The sequence below is a fragment of the Neodiprion lecontei genome, chromosome 1 (assembly GCF_021901455.1).
Source record: "Neodiprion lecontei isolate iyNeoLeco1 chromosome 1, iyNeoLeco1.1, whole genome shotgun sequence".
Classification (NCBI taxonomy): Eukaryota; Metazoa; Arthropoda; class Insecta; order Hymenoptera; family Diprionidae; genus Neodiprion; species Neodiprion lecontei.
The window spans coordinates 27,649,772-27,668,897 of NC_060260.1; the positions used below are offsets into that span (position 1 = coordinate 27,649,772).

Below are 19,126 nucleotides of genomic sequence, written 5' to 3' on the forward strand. Positions count from 1 at the left end.
ATTGAGGCGTGATCCGTATTTAGAGTTTAATCAGGGTTATTAGGTGATAACATTGCCATTCTTGTGTCAAATTAGCTGTTTTTGAGATCGAAAGATAACAGGAATAAAATCACATATAAATTGACAGATTGCCAATGAACGCAGCCGCATCAATCAGTTGAGTAATATCCGGCTTTGGTGCGTGAGTTGCGCGCTAAATGCAAACGAAAAATAATATCATCGACAAATCTATGAACACAGTGGATAAAATAAGGGAACGGGAAAATTTTAAAAACATGCATGGATGTAGCAATTTATTCGTGGGTTATATTCTATCAATATCAACGACTCCGAAGGAGTACAAAAACGACCGTGGCAAAAACTATAGTACATAATTTCGACGGATTTTATTCGTTGTCGAGTTTGGTATTTGTTTTGACCATAGAGGGCTTTGACGTGCTTCATCGAGGGGTAACGTCCGCTCCTGCGCGCCAGTACTGCGCACACGGCTATTTTTCGTCGACCATAAAAATTTCCCAGTAAAGAAAAGATTTGTAGTGGAAAAGTTGATACGTAAGTAAACATTTGATTGAAAAGACAACTTTTCTTAGGGTAGATACAAATGAGGTAAACGATCGTGCAAGTGTCCGTTCCAAATTTACACGGATATTATTAGAGAAGTTGAAAATTTCAGGGTAAGAATGCCAAGTTAAGGTTAAAACAGTGAGCTCTCAAGACTCAATGAAGGTTTTGCGAGTAAAATAGTGTATTTAAAAGAGTTTACGCTTTTCGTTTCGTGGGAGGGGTCCCACTTTTGACTTATTTCTACTACGTCCCGTACATATCTGAATATTAATTTGGAAATTCCATGAAACAATTGGCTTTCATTGGCTATTTCCATTTTCACCAATGATGATTTCGGACGTAGATTCAGGGCGTAGATAACGTAACGCGACGGATATTGACGGAATATAGATTGGCCAAGATTTATTTATGGTCTTAATAAATAGTAGAGATTTCTTTGGGTTAATGTTATTCGCGTAGCTACATTGGTCTGTTCCCCTCCACTCCTCTTTCTCACCCTCCCCGCCCTTCTCGGTCTCCTCCCACCCTTCGCTTATCCTCGTATGCTGCACAGTGTTATTCGGTTACCTTCCCCGCCCTCCGCTTCTTTTACGTGTCACTCCCCACTCTATAATTTTCCACCGTTTTCCTATCACCCCTCCTGTGCCTCTCACTTGACGTTTCCCATCAGTTTTAACAGCTGTTTACGTTGTCTTAACTCATCTTTGAGTCTCAAATGCGTTGAATAAGTTGAGTTATACGTCCTTGTTTTTTAATATAAATTCGGTAATCATATTACGACTCATTTTACACCACCAGTGTTTGTCAAATCTTCAGTTAGTGATCAGTATCCTTTGTCTGAGCAACTGACAGTTCTTGGTAATCTTTATGTGAATGTGCTGATTTTACACTGATCACATCCCTACTTGTGTTAAAACATAGTGCTTTGTTGTTGGTGATAGTTGAAAATCAACAGTCTCTGAAATAACTATCAATTCGTCAGATTTTTTTTATTATTACAAACAGGCATTGCTACTGAACCATGTAATACCGCTGCTTCTTGTGAATATAAAATTTCTTTGTAAGTTAATCCTTGCATTTTATGATGATATTGTGGTAACCCATTTTTGATTCATGATGATCCAAGTGACAATCATGAGCAATCCGTATAAATTGCTCAATATTGTCAAAGTGTATAAAAAAATTTTAAATACTTTTGTCGTATTATGTCATATGTTTGAAAGTAATTAAAAGGCTGAATATGACATTTTACCTTGGAAATATTAGTTTGTATGTAATGATTCACTACGTTGGTATGACACATTTTTTCCAAGAAATTCACTTTGTCCATAACCATAGCGATTTAGTAATAGTTTACTCGCACCATGGTTTACATTTAAATTTCCTAACATAACGAGGTGTTTTACAAAGTAGTATTCATCCAATTACGTTTTATTTCTTATTCCACGTGTATCAAAATTTACTGTAGAGCATGTTGCACAATGATACAACTGCTCACTTTCTCTAGTAATTTCATGTCCTACTTGAACAAGGTGAAGGACTGTTTCTGAATGAAATATTTTTACATCTAAAAAGCAATAATCGTTAATTAAAATCATTACTTGATCATTTAAAATTTACGAAATACCATAGTATGAAATTTACTTTGTTACTTAGAATTCGATCTTTTGATTTCAGGTAGTTATCAGAAATAGAACTCAATCTAGGATCCTAGGCTTTACCATTGGCTCAGTATAGAAAAAATTGGCATACGTTTTAACGTGAGTAAAAAAATTATTATTTCATAAGACATTGCAGTCAGAGTGATAGACTTTTTACTAAGATGAACTGAACGGTTAGCAAAAGTAATATATAATTAATTGTAATAAAGTTATTGAGAAACATATAAGTGAGCATAGGTATGGTATAATATATGATACTTCTAGAATCACAATTGCATTTGGATGTACATCCAATGTAATTGCCTTATTTTTAAACATTTTAGCATTTCTAAGCACTGAATTACGTAGACATATAAGTGCATGTAGACCAGGAGAGATCGAAGTAAAAGATCCATCCTTTACTAAACATCTCCATTCTATGGTAGATGTATTGCGATCAAAATTGAAATTCTAAACAGTACGTTACGTACCTATAATTTGGTAGTCAATAATCTTAGAGTTCTATTTTTATAGACAGCCTTAGATCATGCAATAACTACATATAATACACCTATTTCTTTTATTCTTCTTTATATATATATCAATCTACCTTTCAGTATTGCTATAGTAATCCAAATTTTTTAACTAGATATTGATGTTCATAACTTTTTAAAGAGATTAATTTTGCGTCTGTTTTTTAGGAACTCTAGGCTCGAAGTGTACTTCAGTTTTTTTCCAAACTTATCACGCAAAGTTCCAATAAGGAGCATGTCGGTTTTGAATCAAAGTGGAGAAGATGCGGTTGAATGTCCGCTATGCATGGAACCGTTGGAGGTGGACGATCTGAACTTTTATCCGTGCACATGTGGTTACCAAATTTGCCGTTTTTGCTGGCACAGAATCCGTACTGATGAAAATGGTTTATGTCCTGCTTGTCGGAAAGCATATCCTGAAAACCCTGCAGACTTTAAGCCTCTAACTAAGGAAGAAATAGCAAGGTATAATAACTATATTTGTATTTAGTACATAGATGATCATTTAGTAATTTCATTTATGATTGAATGTTGTAAATGACTGTATATCCAACTTCCAAAAGAGCTTTTCTGCATATATAGGTGTGTGCAACCAAATTTCGAATAATACAGTTTTATTGCAACAGCTTACCAGTGCTTTGAAGCATACTCTTTTTGAAACTGGATTTTATTTGTTCCCCATTTACAGTTTGATTGGAAGATCTTTGATATTTTGCACAAGTCCTGAACTTGTCAGATTAAATTTCAGCAGACCAGTAAACCATAGGATTGATATATCAGTTCTCTAAAAAAAAGTTACAATTGGATTAATTTTCATACATACTAGGACATTAAATATACATTGATAATTATTTTCGAGATTGCAACTTAAATGTGTTACAATAATGAGGTAGAATTATGAATTAACAGTTTTGAATGGGTAAAAACACAATGTTTTATTTATATTCTATACAAATTGTCATGTACGTTGATACATAAGCGATATTTATTTAGGTTGAAGGCGGAGAAAAGACTGAAAGACCAGCAGCGAAAACAACGTGTAACTGAGAACAGGAAACATCTTGCAAACGTTCGGGTGGTGCAAAAAAATCTTGTTTTTGTTGTTGGTTTGCCAATGCGGCTGGCAGATGCTGACGTAAGTGCTGAACATTTCCTGATATCTTAAAACAAACGGTTGAATCGAGGAAGTATGGTATTTTGTTTAATCGATATTTTTCAATCACCTAACAAAAATCTATGGGTCTATAGTTACTAAAATTAAGATTTAGATGTTATTACTTCTCAAACTGAAATAATTTGTGTTTCAATATTGTGCTCATGATATTCTAATTTATTATCGCCTAAACTGCTATCCTCGGGCATCTAAGATTTATTATTTGTTTTAATTAGTTTTGCATTATTTGTAGGGATAAATTAGTGTACAGTATCTGCCATGACTTTAATTTTTGTAGGTTCTTAAGCGACACGAGTACTTTGGGAAGTTTGGGAAGATTCACAAAGTTGTAATAAATCAAAGTACCTCTTATGCAGGGTCTCAGGGTCCTAGTGCATCGGCGTATGTTACGTATCAAGTAAGTCGCAACTTGACAGGGTTTTATGTAAAGGGCATTGCAAAATAAGAGTAATACAAAAGTACTCTTGAAACCCTGGCGTCAATTATTAAAAAAATGTGCTTGTTTAATAATTGTACACCAAACCTGTACATATCAATAGAATCTTTGACTTCTATCTATGCTGTTTACTGTTTCGACTGGTCTCATATTATCTGTGCTTTCATATCATATTACTCTGTGCTTTTGCAATCAATTCCGATTTAAACTGATTTTTTATTATCTATGTTTTACAACTTCAGCGACAAGAAGATGCGTTGCGTGCTATAGAAGCAGTAAATAATATAGTAGTTGATGGGCGGACGGTCAAAACGTCACTAGGGACCACAAAGTACTGTTCGCATTTCATGCGTAATCAGGCATGTCCGAAACCAGATTGTATGTACCTTCATGACTTTGGTGACCAGGAAGCTTCTTTTACAAAGGAAGAAATGCATCAAGGCAAACACCAGGAGTATGAGCGTAAACTTGTACAGTCGTTACACGCCCATGCATCTGCAATACAACGGTAAATAAAAATTTTTGCATCTTGTTTACATTCTTGGTATTTTGCAAAAAAAAAATAGTAGATTCGTCTTGTTATGATTGACATTTTATACATCTTTTCCAGAAAACCAACGCCATCGCCACCAGTGACAGGTAGCACAGTTCGCGAGAATGGTACAGTGAATACACAAACAAAAGAAGCATGGCCTTCGTTACAACCTGGGCAGACAAATAGTAAGTCGAACGTTTTATGTTATTTAATTTTTTTATCATTATTGTCTTTAGTTAGGTGTGATCTGATAATTATTGAGTTTATATTGCTAAACTAACTAGCAGTCTAAACTAACTATGTCAAATCTATTAAATTATATGTCAAAATTTTTTAAAGCTAGAAAGGAATGAATGATTGATAAAAAAACATACAAGCAATAGGATAAACAGGGTATCCCAAAACTAACTGTACACCTTTAGGGAAGTAATAGAGGGTGTTGAGTTGACTAAATTCGCTTATAGAACATGAGGTCTCTGAGATACCATTCGCAGGATACGAATATTTAAAATATCAGATTAGGTGGATAATGTCTTTGAATCAATGCGTCAGTCACTACTTCGTTGAGCTCGACTATGCATCCAAGTTAAAGGTTATAACTTTCAGCACCTCTTGTAACGATTGATTTTTGTAGTAAATTGTTTTTCCAAATTACTTTTGTTTTAAATTCTCAAATTCGAAAGTGGTAGGACCCGCATCAGTAATCCAGCACACCTATCAACCAGACTGCTGAACAATCACTGCCGTGTATTCAATACTGGTACATGCCGGCACCTAATGCAACTTTTCAACTGGTCTTATCTCGTGAACAATGCTTTGGAAACTACAAGTTCTATAGGCCAATTGACTCAGCATGACACCCTCTCTTGCCCCTTTTATTTTTCTATTTCCATTATATTACCGTTACATGTCGAATCGATATTAAAAATATCAGGTTTTCATTTCATTTTTGTACTTTTGAGTATAATTACATGCAAATTGTCCACTAAAATGGGAAAATGTTTACAGGCACACAAACAAATAGTAAAGAACCATCTCCACCTGTGCATACGCCGGTGCAACAATCTAATGGCACAAACGGAAGTGTAAGCATACAGCAAAATCACCCAGCTGTCACGATAAATCAACAAAATAACAACAACAAAGGCGAAGGAGGTCTGAGTCGTAGAGGAAAAAGTAATAGTGAAAGTAAAGCACAGGCTGCACGCAACAAACACAAAAACTCACAGAATAAAGAAAAACATGGAGTACGGACAAGTTCTCGGTCTGAATCAAATTCAACAAATGGTCAAACTAGTTTACAGACGCAGAGTAACATGCAAAAGGAGTCTCTCGATTCTTCGGTCGATTCAGTTAGTGAAAATACACAAATGTCGAGCTGTAGGAGTAAAATGGATCAACACAATACACAAAGTAAGGATCAAAATCCATCGGAATTCCAGAACGACGAACCAAAGATTAATGGTGTCTTTGAAAATGGTGAAAGAAGTCAATCTGAGAGCGAAAGTGATCCTCCAAGGGAAGGCAGTACGCCAGCTAGTACTGTTTCAAGCACAGAAGATTCTACAAATCTCAATGCAGGGTTAGTGGATTCCGAAGAAATTGGCAGTGTAGCTGTGTTAGGTGAGTTCTTTATACTCGCCGTTATTTTTGTCTGTCTCGACTGTCTTTTATTGAACTGATTGTGTATTTCGCTGTGGGTTTCTCAGATAGTGGGTACTTTCTTAAAATATAAGGTTTCCATTGCGTCGATTTAATAACAATTCAGAACAATGCCATATTAAAGTGATCATAATTTTCATAGTAATCAAAGCACTTGAAAAACGCATCAATTAAGCCTTATTAAATATCTGCATTAATTTTTACTTAAACTAGTCAGACACTAGTAGAATAAGTAGCATACGTTTTTAGACATTTATGGTGATTTTTGATTTTGAATATGAAAAATCACTTGCACATACTTTATAAATAACATTGAAAATTGAATTTCAAAGTCTATGACGCGTACGTGGACATAAAGTGCGGATATTCAAGTATTAAAACGTTTAGTGCTTAGCATGCCACATTTGGCACGAAGGGAATTGGCTATTTTTTTTAATATCTTCGTCTTATTCAATCAAAAAATACTCCAAAAAATTTTCGGGCAATATTAAGAAAGGTTTAATTCCAGAGATTCCATAAAAAGTTTATTCACTTGGTTAAGGAAAGTTAAAAAAAAAAAGAGTTTCTCAAACCTACCATTTTTCACATATTTTGACCCAGAGAAATGGTTAGCAGTTGAAAAAAACTTCCGCTTTTAGTCCCATTTGATGATATAAAGTAAAATTGAGCCATTATTGTTCAGCTGTACTATAAAATATAACCTTCTTGTGAATTTCCGTGTGAGAAACAGGTAGTCGACTTTCTTACAATTTCCACGAATTTCTTCTATTTAATGGTAATTGATTTTCAAATACGCTTTTTGCTCAACTTACCAACTAACTTGCTGTTATTTATGAAAACATAAAGTATTAGTTTTCATTGTTATTAATTTTGTATTTATACAAATGCATATTTCTACTAACTACGGGGAGGATAGATATAATATATACATTTTAAAGAAATCTTCCTGATATTCTTTTATACAAACTGAAGAAATACAACAATTTTATTGAAACACAGTATAAGAATCACTTAAGTATTCAATCACAGTTCTTCATAGTAGAGCAAGGGAAGTTGTATTCGATAGCAGTGAAATATATCGCAATATTTAAAAAAAAATCAATGTGAAATAGGACCTATGCAAACTCGATTAATATTCAATTTTGCAAGCTGAAAGCTCGTAATTGGATCAAACGTATTTGGTCGCAATTATACGTTATGACTGACTGAATAATTCAGACGTTTTGTTCATTGTGAAAACATTTGAATACTGTAATCATGTATTAAAGTTATGATCCTGTTATTTTAAAACCAAACGATTGGCCAATTACTGACTAGTAACTAGTAAAATTTTCTCCGTTCTCTTTCCTAAATTCGTAAATTGAAGAATCAGTATTTCCGGTTAGAATCAGGCTTTGCCTTCGGGTATAATTAAAAAAACATCTATGGTCTTCCGAAAATGATGTTCAGTTTATTCTTTAAAGCTTAAAGTACTCTGTAGTGTCTAATAAACGTACCTATGCGCTTTAATGTGGATCTTATGATCTAAATAGTCAGGAAAGACTGCCATACTATAAATATGAATATGTGTTTTAAGAGTAAATACTTATGCCAAGTGCCTATTGAAGAGTGTAGAATGATACATACTATAAAAAAATATAATATGCCAAAATAAAGAGAGTTAATCAGAAAATTGATCGTGTTGTGTCTTCGTGTGTGCTTATTTTTATCCTACACAGAGAATAGGCTAGTTAGATAAACGCGAACTTTGCCCAGAAAATCGTTAATTTTTGAGATTTTAGTAGACCTGTTGCTCTTTTTCTTAACAAAATTGTCAGGTAAGTATTGAAAGTAGACAGATTGTATTGGTTTATCCGAGGATCTCTGTCAACTTTTGTATACAGCCAAATAAATTCACTGTTTAGATCGAGATAATAACACAAATTGATAACGATCTAATTTAGTACTGCGATTCATGTCGCATCAGCAAAATTTTTAATTTACATGCAAATGGTCTCTGTACTTTAGCAAATAAAACCGATTTATCCAAATAATGGAAAAATAGAAATTTTTCGCACACACAGGCACGCACGTAGAGATACCCATGAGTTGGTGATGTTAACTGACTTCAGTCATTGTTGTATAATCCTAATATTTGACTATAGATAATTTTTTCCAAAATTACCCTAGTCATGTTTCTTACAAAATATAGAGAAAGATATCCCATATGTGATATTTTTATCTTTGCTTTGAACCAGAAAATTAGCTTTTCTTCCATTTTTGCATTTGACACATGTCGCACGTTATTGAAAGAAGTTAATTCTTGTAACGTACTTCAGTATCTGTTTCAGAACTAAAATCTCAAGATAAAAGAAATCTGTCTAGTATTCTCTTGCATTTATCATATTTTCCTTGTTTGTATCACATGATTAGTTTTCTGGGCAAAGATGCAATCAATAGCATTAAAGCAATTACAGTATTCTAACATTTAAACAAGGTAACAACAAAATATGGAGGAAATTATTTGGTATCATTTTGTTGGGAGCTGTTTATTCTGGCATTCTGGAGGAACCTTAAAACAAGTAGATCGCATCTCGTAGTGTAGCGGTTGTACGTGTCGTGTCTAGGTACATCACCAGCAAGCACGACTTCATCTCAGGATGGCTCACAGCAACTGCCCCCTGGTATCCGTGTGCATAATGGCGGGTCGCAAATACAACTGAATCATCGATCCATCTTTCAAACGGATAACAACAGCTTTTTTAGTTCGAATACATTTCAGAAAGTATCATCTACTGTATCTACGCCACCAACGTCACAAACCGGTATGCGTATCAGGCATTTGTCCAATTTTATCTGTAAGACTGATATTGAATATTCAGATACCCAGATAATTCAGTGTGTCTGTACAATAAGTCTATTCCACTAGTTGCAATTCGTTTTACCAATTCACTGAATGTTTGTTGTGAATAATTGTTACGTAGCAAATGTAAAGCAATAATCATGTTATCTCGTAATATGGCAAGGCTTGCTTGTGTTGAGCGACTTTTTGTTGATAACTCTTGCACAGAATAGTTTTTTCTGATTTTGACAGCAATTTCGGACACACCTTGTTCTCATTTTGCTGGCAACACTTTACAAGCATTGCTGTCATTTTGCTGTCAAATTTGAACGCACGTTGTTATCTGGGTAATCAAAGTAATTGTATAAAAGCACTATAACTAATTTATTGAATACTAGCATACGATACAGATTTAATTATTTGATTGTGGTATTAATTTTTTAATACAGAAGTACTTTTATGTTTATATTTCTAGGGATTTTAGAAAATAATGACAAAAATTGTTTTATTGAACAGGGAGCACAAATTTAGATTGGATGAGTACGGGATTGGTATCGATACCTGATTCCCTACCTACTGTCCACTCTAGTGAAGATTGGCAAGCTGCGTTTGGATTTCAACCCGAACCTTCTCAGACAAATCTCCCCACACATAAGCCAAGCCCGTCTAGTTCACCAGGTGTCTCTTTCAATCCCGAGGAATTTATTGATGGAGAAGTCTTCACTAATTCGAGATATGCTACTTTGGCTGAAAATGCAACTGTATTTGCTACAAATTTTCTCACAGATTCACCAGCATCGAAGTTTATGGCTGATTTTCAACAAAATTCGTTGAGACAGAGGCTTGTAATGCAGGTAATTATTGTAAATACGAAACATTTGTCTGGTCATTACTTACAGACACTTGCACACATTTGCAGGCGCAACAAAATCAAGAAAATTGTGATTACATAAAACAAAACGGTCAGACGTCGTTGGATGACTTAAATAAACATCATAGTGAAGTAAATACAGAGATAAAGGCTGATGATGATTTGGGTTTCGATCCTTTTCATGAGACTCAAAAAGCATTAGCAGAATTGATGGAAAATGAAATGCTGCAGCACCAGAGACTGTTTCAGCAACAGCAGCAACAACAACAACAGCTAAGAGAACGAGAAGAACAAAGCAGAGTGCAACAACAAAGCCTTGTGAGCTTAGGCCAACAACACTTCCCCCAGGTTAGAAAATCTCAAAGTTTAAACCTTTTTTAACCTAATGAAATATCTCTTGCTTTCATTTCTAACTCTTATGTAACATTAAAAGTTCTTGTTTTTCTCAATATAGGTGGCACACATTGCTCATTTGCAACAACAAGCACAACATATGCAGAACCTTCAAGCATTGCAGCAATCACATTCCCTGTTATCTCGACTCCCACCAAATTTGTTACCGCCTAGCGGTACTCAAAGCCCTGCACCTACGGCAGCTACATCAACCAATCTTGGACAGCGCAGTCGTCTACCACCACCAGGCTTTCCAGGTTCGGCTCCAAATCACATGAACTCCTTTGGTTTGGGTATACCGCGACCGGCTCCCACAAACAATGTTCTTTCCGGTAAATAATAATTAATTTTCGCTAGCGCGTGTCAAATAAAATCGTCACTATCGTTAAATTATCCACGGATACATGCTCCATGTTTTTTCTTTTTTTTTTTTTCTTCTGTCCCTGTGAATGCATCTATTTTATAGCTGACCCAGACCCTTTTGACTATGAAGAATCAAAATTTTCGGGCAATCAATTTTTAGTTCTGGAAATTGTAGCTGAAAACTATTTGATCATCATTTTTCATCATCGACTCTGAAACAGTCAGAAAGCTGTATACTTGAAGTGATTTTAGATATAAACTGTGACAATAAGATACAGGTATTACCTCTTAACAATAAACTGCTATATCCATTGTAGTTGTAGATATTTACAATATGGCAAAAATGTACAATGGCATGGACTCGTGTTTGTGTTACAGAGTTGCTTATGTCTGCAGGTAGTAAGATACTGCCATTCATGAGTCACTCATCTGGGGTATTGTTAACTGGTGCCCAAACTCCACAGCAAAATACTTTTCTGCCCAATGGTGGCCCGCTACTTCGTTCCCAAGGTATAGATTGTCTCTTATTTTGTTCTCTTTCACCTTCTCAACTTTCTAAAAGTAGACATTACGGAATGATGATTTTACAAACAATAAAAAACCATGCTCTTTATTCAGGCGTTGGTAAATGTGCCGGCGATGCTGTGTATAACTTAAAAGATTGGTGCGAAGTGGGCAGTCCACAACAGCAATACCACCAACAGCTTCTACACCAAAAGACAGGGTGGAATAACATCGGACCAAATGCTGACTGGACTTCAATTGATCCAGCTATTGTTAGCTCATCTAGACCAGTCCCTTTCCAGGCGACAGCTACTTGGCAATTCCCTCACGTTCAGTCTCCGCACACATCATCTCATACAACACAACAGGTCAGTTGAAAATCTATAATGTACCGAAAAATGTTGATAACCTTCTGGCTTTCAATAATTACTTTGATATTTTGGCACATAAAATGCTAAACTTAATTAAAAATTGAATCACATACCGTTATTAATCAAAGAAATATTATACTTATCACTTGCCTACTACATTTTGAAATCAATAGAGATTCTTGTAAGTGATCTTATTGACAAATACGTGTACCTGAGTTCGGAATTTAAAAACGATTCGATCATTGTAAGATAAAATGGTATGGTATGTTCTCCAAATGTGTTAAGAGAATAGAAAAATATTCTCAAATACATTAGCTCTCGATTTTCTCTAGTCTATGGTTAGTTTTTCACACCTTGAGTCTATTGAGCTCCAATCTTGGAAAATGACTTTCTTGCAAATATTGAAACATTAATTTATTCTTCGTTTTAGGAGCAGAACCAGCCCCAACACTGGGCAATGCAACCACCACCAGGTTTTACTGCGCCATCGTCTTCGGCGCCACACAATGGTCAGCAACCAAGCTCAGGGACACAATCGCATTCTAAACTTATTTCTGCCGGATCTGAGATTGAAAGTGAGTTATTATACGATATGTTGTACCTACTAGAAACTAAAATTTCCATTGAGGATAGACCTAGTAACATAACGGTCAGCGGAATCAAATATCATGTCATTAAAGAAGTTTATCACTTGTTGCAGACTTGTAAACATCATGAAAACAGGCGGACATACCAATACCATGCGATACATAGTGCAGGCATCAGAGTGTAAAAAACAGCCAGTGGCTGGTGACGTACCTTTTCTAACTTATGTCTATATCTATTTCCAGAAATATTTGATTTGGCTTCGAGCCAATGTGTATTTGGTAATGCAAAAAATAATAGAAATACTATTTTAGCAATTTTTTTTTCCTGATTTACAAGCATATGTTGATCCACCTTCGGATAAGGTTATATTTAAACAGTGTATATTCAAAATTACTGATATTATACCTGAGACATTTTACTGCATATTCTCGAAGGTATTCGAACTAAGTTTAGAAACAGAGATTTCATTTGCGATGATTGTGCAATATTAAAGTGGTATTTGTATTGACATTATTACAAGCATTTTGAGACTTTCGCATTTCTTTACTAAAGCAAAAGTCATTAATAGAGTATAACTCACAAGTTCAAGTCAATAAGGATTGCCAAAAGTGACTCAAAACACTTAGCACAATTACTTTTTCAACCCATTGTAATCAGCAAATTATTCTAAAGCCAGAAAATAGTTGTCATAATTTGAAACAAGTAGTAATATTCGATTTTATTCTGATTATTTATTCACTTCTTTCCGCATTCAACGTGTCTTCAGACAGTTTTAAATTCAAATTCTTGATACAATTTTGACGATGTGAAGAACGTCCACGGCTTTGATTGTGACAAGCCAACAAAGAATCGAAACAGATTATCACCTAGTCAGATTTGCCAATTTCAGTATCAGAGAAAGTTGAAGTATAATAGATTTTTACTATTTCAACAGTGAAAACAGTAAAGAAAGAGCACAATTGAATTGTAAGTTATATGGCACTTATTTCAATCTAAACATTGATAATAATTGATTGTATAGCCATTACAGGAATTGAATAACAGTGTTAGTGAAAGCACTGGTTTATTTGTTAAAGGTTGAAAAAGGGTCACTTATTATATCTGATTTTGTAACACAACATCACATCTTCCAGTGGCGATCTGCATAAGTTCAGTCTGCAATTTAATTTGCTACGTACCTGTCCCTCATTTTCCTGATTTAATATTCAGAGCAGCCTAGTGGTATTTCTGTATTTATTCATGGTTCTAGACTTTAATCAAGACTAACTGTTTACATCAAATCTCTCCTACCTTTCCTTCTTCCTGTGAATCCAAAATTACGGCATAATAGATATCAGAGTATGTAGTAGTTATCCAATTTAATCCGCGATTTCACCAATGATCAAGGAAAAGATATAGACAGCTGTGTGTGGTGACATTCGGTGGAGGGCACAGTATGTGTGTATATTGTATATACATTGCATATGTATACTGTACATTTATGTACCGAAAATTTTTAATTTTAAAAGGAATTGTCGAGAAGTTTTGTGAACAGGAAACCACAGGGCTATAGTGGACAATATCAAGGAAAATTGATTTTGGAACAATTCACTAGTGATACTTAGTGCCATACTATTAGAATCACGATATTAACTCAAGGTTATACATTTTGCGAATTTTTACAGAACATAGAAAAATAACCACTACAAATTTATACGATAATTTATAATTATAAAAAACCTATTCTATATACTTTGGCTTAGACTTGATAAACTTTGACAGCTGATAATCATTGTGCTTATGATTTGAAAATTTTTCCTTGATTTCAAACACTACCCTGTGTTCTCGTTTCTGACAAAACACGCTGAGCATGAAGAGAGAGGTCAAATTGCATTCAAGTTGAGTATTCTGAACGTTAAGGGCAGAAACACAATTTGTATTCGCGATGTACAATTTTCGTTTTGATTCGCTCTATTTGAACCTGGCACACTGGACGTTAAGGACAGTTGTGCAGTATTAAAATCGAGCGAAAACAAAATGAAGACCTCTTAAAAATATGGTATTAAAGAAAAGCACCTAAAAAAAGCAAATGTGTACTTCGGACATGCAAAGATTGGACAGCTGCTGAGCTTTTTCTTTCTAAAATCATCCAGCACGGTCCGCAATTTGTATAAAATTATTAAAATAACAAGAGACAGCGTCTAATTATTAATATGATTATAAATTGAAATTACACAATATTGAATGAGCGCGTAGCGATCTTGATGACTAATGTCATGTCGCAAACAAATAGATACACAAGCGAATGAATGAAAAATTGAAATATGATTATTATAAATTTATTGATTGATTTAAGGTAATCGAAAAATATACGATATGCGAGAACAAAAATTAATCGATTGATTCGAAGTATTTATCAAAGTACCTTTACCCTTGATGAATGAAATTTTGTTCATTTACAGTCACGAATTGTACATACATGTAGATGAAAAACTTATGCTAACTCATAGATCACTATATTCGCTACCATTGTTAGGAACAGTCTTACGGCAAACTCTTGAAATTGATTATGCAACTATGTTGTAATTTTATTACTGGTGGCGTCTTCTTCCACCAATAAAAGGTAATAAAAGGAATTTGGCTTTCGGGAGAAATGTAGACTAGCGGCGGATTTAATAAGATAGAATAACGAATGTTTTCCTGGGATTTATTTTTTGGTAAACTTGAAAAACTAAACACTATTCAAATCTTTATATTGTAAAGGTTTCAAGGATGTTTACAGGCCTTTTAAAAACTTTATTATAATGATTCATATATAAATTTTAACTTCAACAAATTCTTCATTCCCGGCGCTATACAGAATTGAAAATGATATCTGCACTCTTCTATTCGATTTTCCAAGAATTTTAATAAGTGTAACTTGTTTCAGATGAAAACCGGTTGTTTTATTCATTACAAAATATTGCACACTTTCCTAACAAATATGTTACTAACAAACGGAACCACGTGATTGAACTTCACAAAGGGTTTGAGATTCACCAATTTGATACGTTTTTCAACAGTATCAAATTGCGTAAATCACTTTTAATGTATCGACTTTTAGATACTTGCAGTAAACGAAGTTCTAATTGTGAGCAGCTAAATATTTTGCGGCAGCTACAATAAATTAAGCGATACTCAATCCAGCATTTCAGAACGAATAGATCCTAAAATATATCAACCCGTTCCCTTTAAAATGAAAATATTTACTCAAAATACCATTATTTGAGAAAGAAAAATAAAGAAACACTTTTTGTGGACGATTTCGAAATGATTTGGTATGTTTCAGAACTTTAGTTTGGTTCCAAATTTGCGATTTTCCTGCAGTGTGAGAATAATTCTACAAAATAAATAGTGGGAATCGATTTGTCAGAAAATTTGACCTCTATTTCATATACTTTACAATTATTTAATATGCAGTATATATCGAGAAAATCGTAAATCAAGATTGTACACTATAATGTACAAAAAAGCGAATGGGTTAAATAGTAGGTTTCATACCTGGGGCATAAAATTCAACTTTACGCCCGCAAATGGTGCATATTTGAACGTACTTTATGCCTACTATGACGAAAAATATAGTATTATTTTTATTTTACAGAAATTGTGGGTTATAACTTCACCACCTGTACTAGAAATCGTAACGTACTGTACAATGCTGCGAACTAGACATTGATCGTATAACGTTCGCTTAAAATGTATGTAATATTTCACAATCCTACATTCAGCATCGTTTTATCGCAAAAACAATTCGTAACTTTTTATAAACTGTGCCATAACGGTGCACCCTTTGCTGTAGTATATACTAATAAACTGCACTTGATGCTTCTGTTTTTGTTAGAAAAAATATTTCAATTATTACGGTAAAAACTTATCAATGGAAAATCGGAATGAGTTAGAGCTTTCACCCTTACATATAATATTATCTGTATTAATTTTTTGAGTACTAAATCATATATGATTATGGTTATGATTGTCATTAACTATTCAGACCATGTCAAAAAATCGTCGGAATTGTTATATCCTTGAATTCTACTTTTCCAGTGTTGTCCTTTTGCGCCAAGTTTTTTTGATCGTAAGCTTTTTCTAGTAAGTCCCCAAAATGCCACAGGTCTAAGATCACTCTGAACTGCTGTGAACTTCCATCCCATGTGGACACCACAGTTGCATGAAGCTATTGTCCAAGCATACCTGAATAAAACTTTTATTAATTTCACTTGAATTATTTACAGGATTTACCTATGTAGTTGCAAGAGCTGAAGAATGATCTATAGTACTTAGAGATCAAGCAGTTTTATTTAACCGATGAAAAATATTGATTGGCACAAATAAGTATAAGAGCAAATGTTATACCCTGGAAACCAGCTAAAATCGGTACACGGCTCCTCTCTGCTAAGTACCAGGCCTTGAGCTTTGTATAGAGTCACCGTATCATGAATAATTCCGGCAGGATTACAGTAAGCATTTTGCGGCCCTTCTTTACTCATAGGAAATATGTCAGACTGTTTTCCAATGAATTCATTGCATTGGGAACACGTGAAAACTCGGTCCTATATGAATCAAATTAGTATCATTAATTATGGAAAGAATAAGGAAAGTAAATTGTTTGAGACAGAATTAATTCACAGATATCGATTGGAAATTGGTTAGTGATGTTCCATTGGTTAAAATTCTAACTACTCCATATTAATGTACCTTGACCAGATATTTGATCTCCCATTGTAACCTAGGAATGGCACAATTATAGGCCAGTAATAAAATTCTTTCGCTGTCGTCCAGTGGTAGATTTTGAGCAACCCAAAATGATAATTCTGTTGTATCTTCCGGAATACTACTGCCCTCTAAACCAGAATAATTTAATCAACATTGATGTACTCATAAATACTTTGCATAAAGTCCAAATAACCATTTATAAGACAATCATATTCCTGTCAGAGGTTATGATAATTTTTGTCATATGCTAATAGCAAAGAAACTAACGTGTTTCAATGTATTGTAAAAACTGCCTGATTCTGATTGCAAGTATTCTTGAATCGTACTGTCTATAGACCCAGGATGGCCAAGGAGTTGCTACTGCGTCATATCTATCTAATATTTGCCGTCTTTTTGCTTGATGTTTATTAGTGGGAGGTGTTCTCAGGCGATCCAAGCTGACTAATCGCTCGTCGAATAACGGTGGTCCAAGTGATATTTCTGGTAGTATTTTAACATCAGCAGATATCTTGCCCGAGCCCTTTCATAAGAAAAGTATGTTGTCAATAATGTATCTATGTTGTGAAATCGCCAGAAAACAATTTTATACAAACCGATTGAAGTCAGTAAATCATAGATAGTAAAGATGTTAAATATGACTAATTCGGTAGAGACAAACCTGTATTAGACGCAATATTTTAAAACGTTGTCTCCCCTTTGCTTTCACCCTAAACCCATATGATTGAATTTCTGATTTGTATTGATAAATTTCAGCTGTTGTTCCAATAGGGATCATTTTGTCACGATCCAAGCAAACAACACCAAAAGTTCGATCCTTGTCTATACACTTTTGGAGCATCTCGATAGTATCTCTTCCATGGACAGTTAGTGGCAGTGTTTGACCAGGGAATAAAATGACCGATTGTTTTACTAATAACGGCAGGTTCATATATATACCATCATCCAAAATAGTCCGACCTCTCAGCTCCTCCAAGTTATTTCCCAAATACTGAGAAGGTGAAAAAGATGAAGGTGAAAATTGATGCTGATAAAAATCTTGACACAAATAAAACATGCAATTATGAGTTGACTCATTTTTGAAAAGAAGTGTTTGTGATTTATTTCATAAGTTTAAAAGTGAGTATGTCTCATTTGCATCACTTTACCGAGTGAGTTGCAGGTAGCGTTAAATCAAACGTGCTATCTGTGGATGGAAGTGACACCACGTCTTCGATGGTTTCATCGGAATCAGATGCTTCCACAATGTATGATGCATCTGTAAAATCATAAATATAGGTAAAACAATTGAAATAGATAACCTGGTAAAAGTGTCTACAACATATTTGAAAGGTATGCAGTGTTACAAAATTCCTAATGCTTTGAAATTTGAAGTAAGAATTGGGACGATCTTAGGTAAAAGTAAAACGTAATTAAAAGTAAAACGTAGATTAAGGTACATAGATGTAAATATTTTCTACCCGTTCATCGAGTATTCCTTTTCTTTTGAATTTTCAAAAGGACAACAATTATGTTTCATTACCAGAATTACATTTTCGTCAGTTTGAACTTATTGCAGAATGTCAAGTGGAAATTTTCGTGATCAGAAAAATTATTGTTGCATTTACCTGAATTATTCTCTTCAGAAGCACTGGATTCGTCTGTCTCCATTACAAAGTTCATAACTGGGTTCTAAATGTGGTTAACTGTAAATATTTTTGAATAAAATTGGAAAAATCTTGCATTAAATTCAGCAGTTTCATCTACGGCATATACGCCGAATTATTCACACCGTTTCACTTGTGGTTATGATAAAAAGTGTCAAAAAATTGTTCAGATACTTCAATTGGTTGAAATTTGTATGCTACGAGAATACTAGCCAATCATAATATTCCTCTTTAACGGTATTGATTAGAAAAGCGCGCGTATTTTGACTTCATTAGCTGGATATTAATTATTCTGAT

The 19,126-nt window shown here is 34.3% G+C and overlaps 2 protein-coding genes across 9 annotated transcripts; one reads left to right on the plus strand and one right to left on the minus strand.

The window, feature by feature from the left end:
- Nucleotides 1-443: 443 nt before the first annotated feature.
- On the plus strand, nucleotides 444-16,304 carry LOC107226388. Of its 7 annotated transcripts, none has more exons than XM_046746699.1 (16): nucleotides 444-552; nucleotides 2,242-2,324; nucleotides 2,906-3,202; nucleotides 3,731-3,872; nucleotides 4,189-4,308; nucleotides 4,590-4,855; nucleotides 4,958-5,067; nucleotides 5,891-6,505; nucleotides 9,151-9,348; nucleotides 9,882-10,219; nucleotides 10,285-10,584; nucleotides 10,691-10,961; nucleotides 11,371-11,502; nucleotides 11,611-11,864; nucleotides 12,298-12,442; nucleotides 12,568-16,304. In XM_046746699.1, exons 3-16 carry the CDS (start codon nucleotides 2,973-2,975, stop codon nucleotides 12,573-12,575), a joined length of 3,129 nt encoding a protein of 1,042 aa, XP_046602655.1. In that variant the 5' UTR covers nucleotides 444-552; nucleotides 2,242-2,324; nucleotides 2,906-2,972; the 3' UTR covers nucleotides 12,576-16,304. The 7 variants fall into 7 exon arrangements, with proteins under 7 accessions (XP_046602655.1, XP_015522675.1, XP_015522676.1 ...); XM_015667190.2 differs by having other exon boundaries at nucleotides 482-552; nucleotides 11,389-11,502; XM_046746702.1 differs by having other exon boundaries at nucleotides 482-552; nucleotides 10,691-10,886.
- A 120-nt stretch (nucleotides 16,305-16,424) lies between these two features.
- On the minus strand, nucleotides 16,425-18,956 carry LOC107226391 (protein cereblon). Of its 2 annotated transcripts, none has more exons than XM_015667193.2 (7): nucleotides 18,791-18,956; nucleotides 18,332-18,441; nucleotides 17,845-18,174; nucleotides 17,454-17,706; nucleotides 17,169-17,314; nucleotides 16,827-17,023; nucleotides 16,425-16,664 (listed from the first exon to the last, which is right to left on the minus strand). In XM_015667193.2, exons 1-7 carry the CDS (start codon nucleotides 18,843-18,845, stop codon nucleotides 16,457-16,459), a joined length of 1,299 nt encoding a protein of 432 aa, XP_015522679.1. In that variant the 5' UTR covers nucleotides 18,846-18,956; the 3' UTR covers nucleotides 16,425-16,456. The 2 variants fall into 2 exon arrangements, with proteins under 2 accessions (XP_015522679.1, XP_046602662.1); XM_046746706.1 differs by having other exon boundaries at nucleotides 17,454-17,709.
- Between the last annotated feature and the right edge of the window lie 170 nt (nucleotides 18,957-19,126).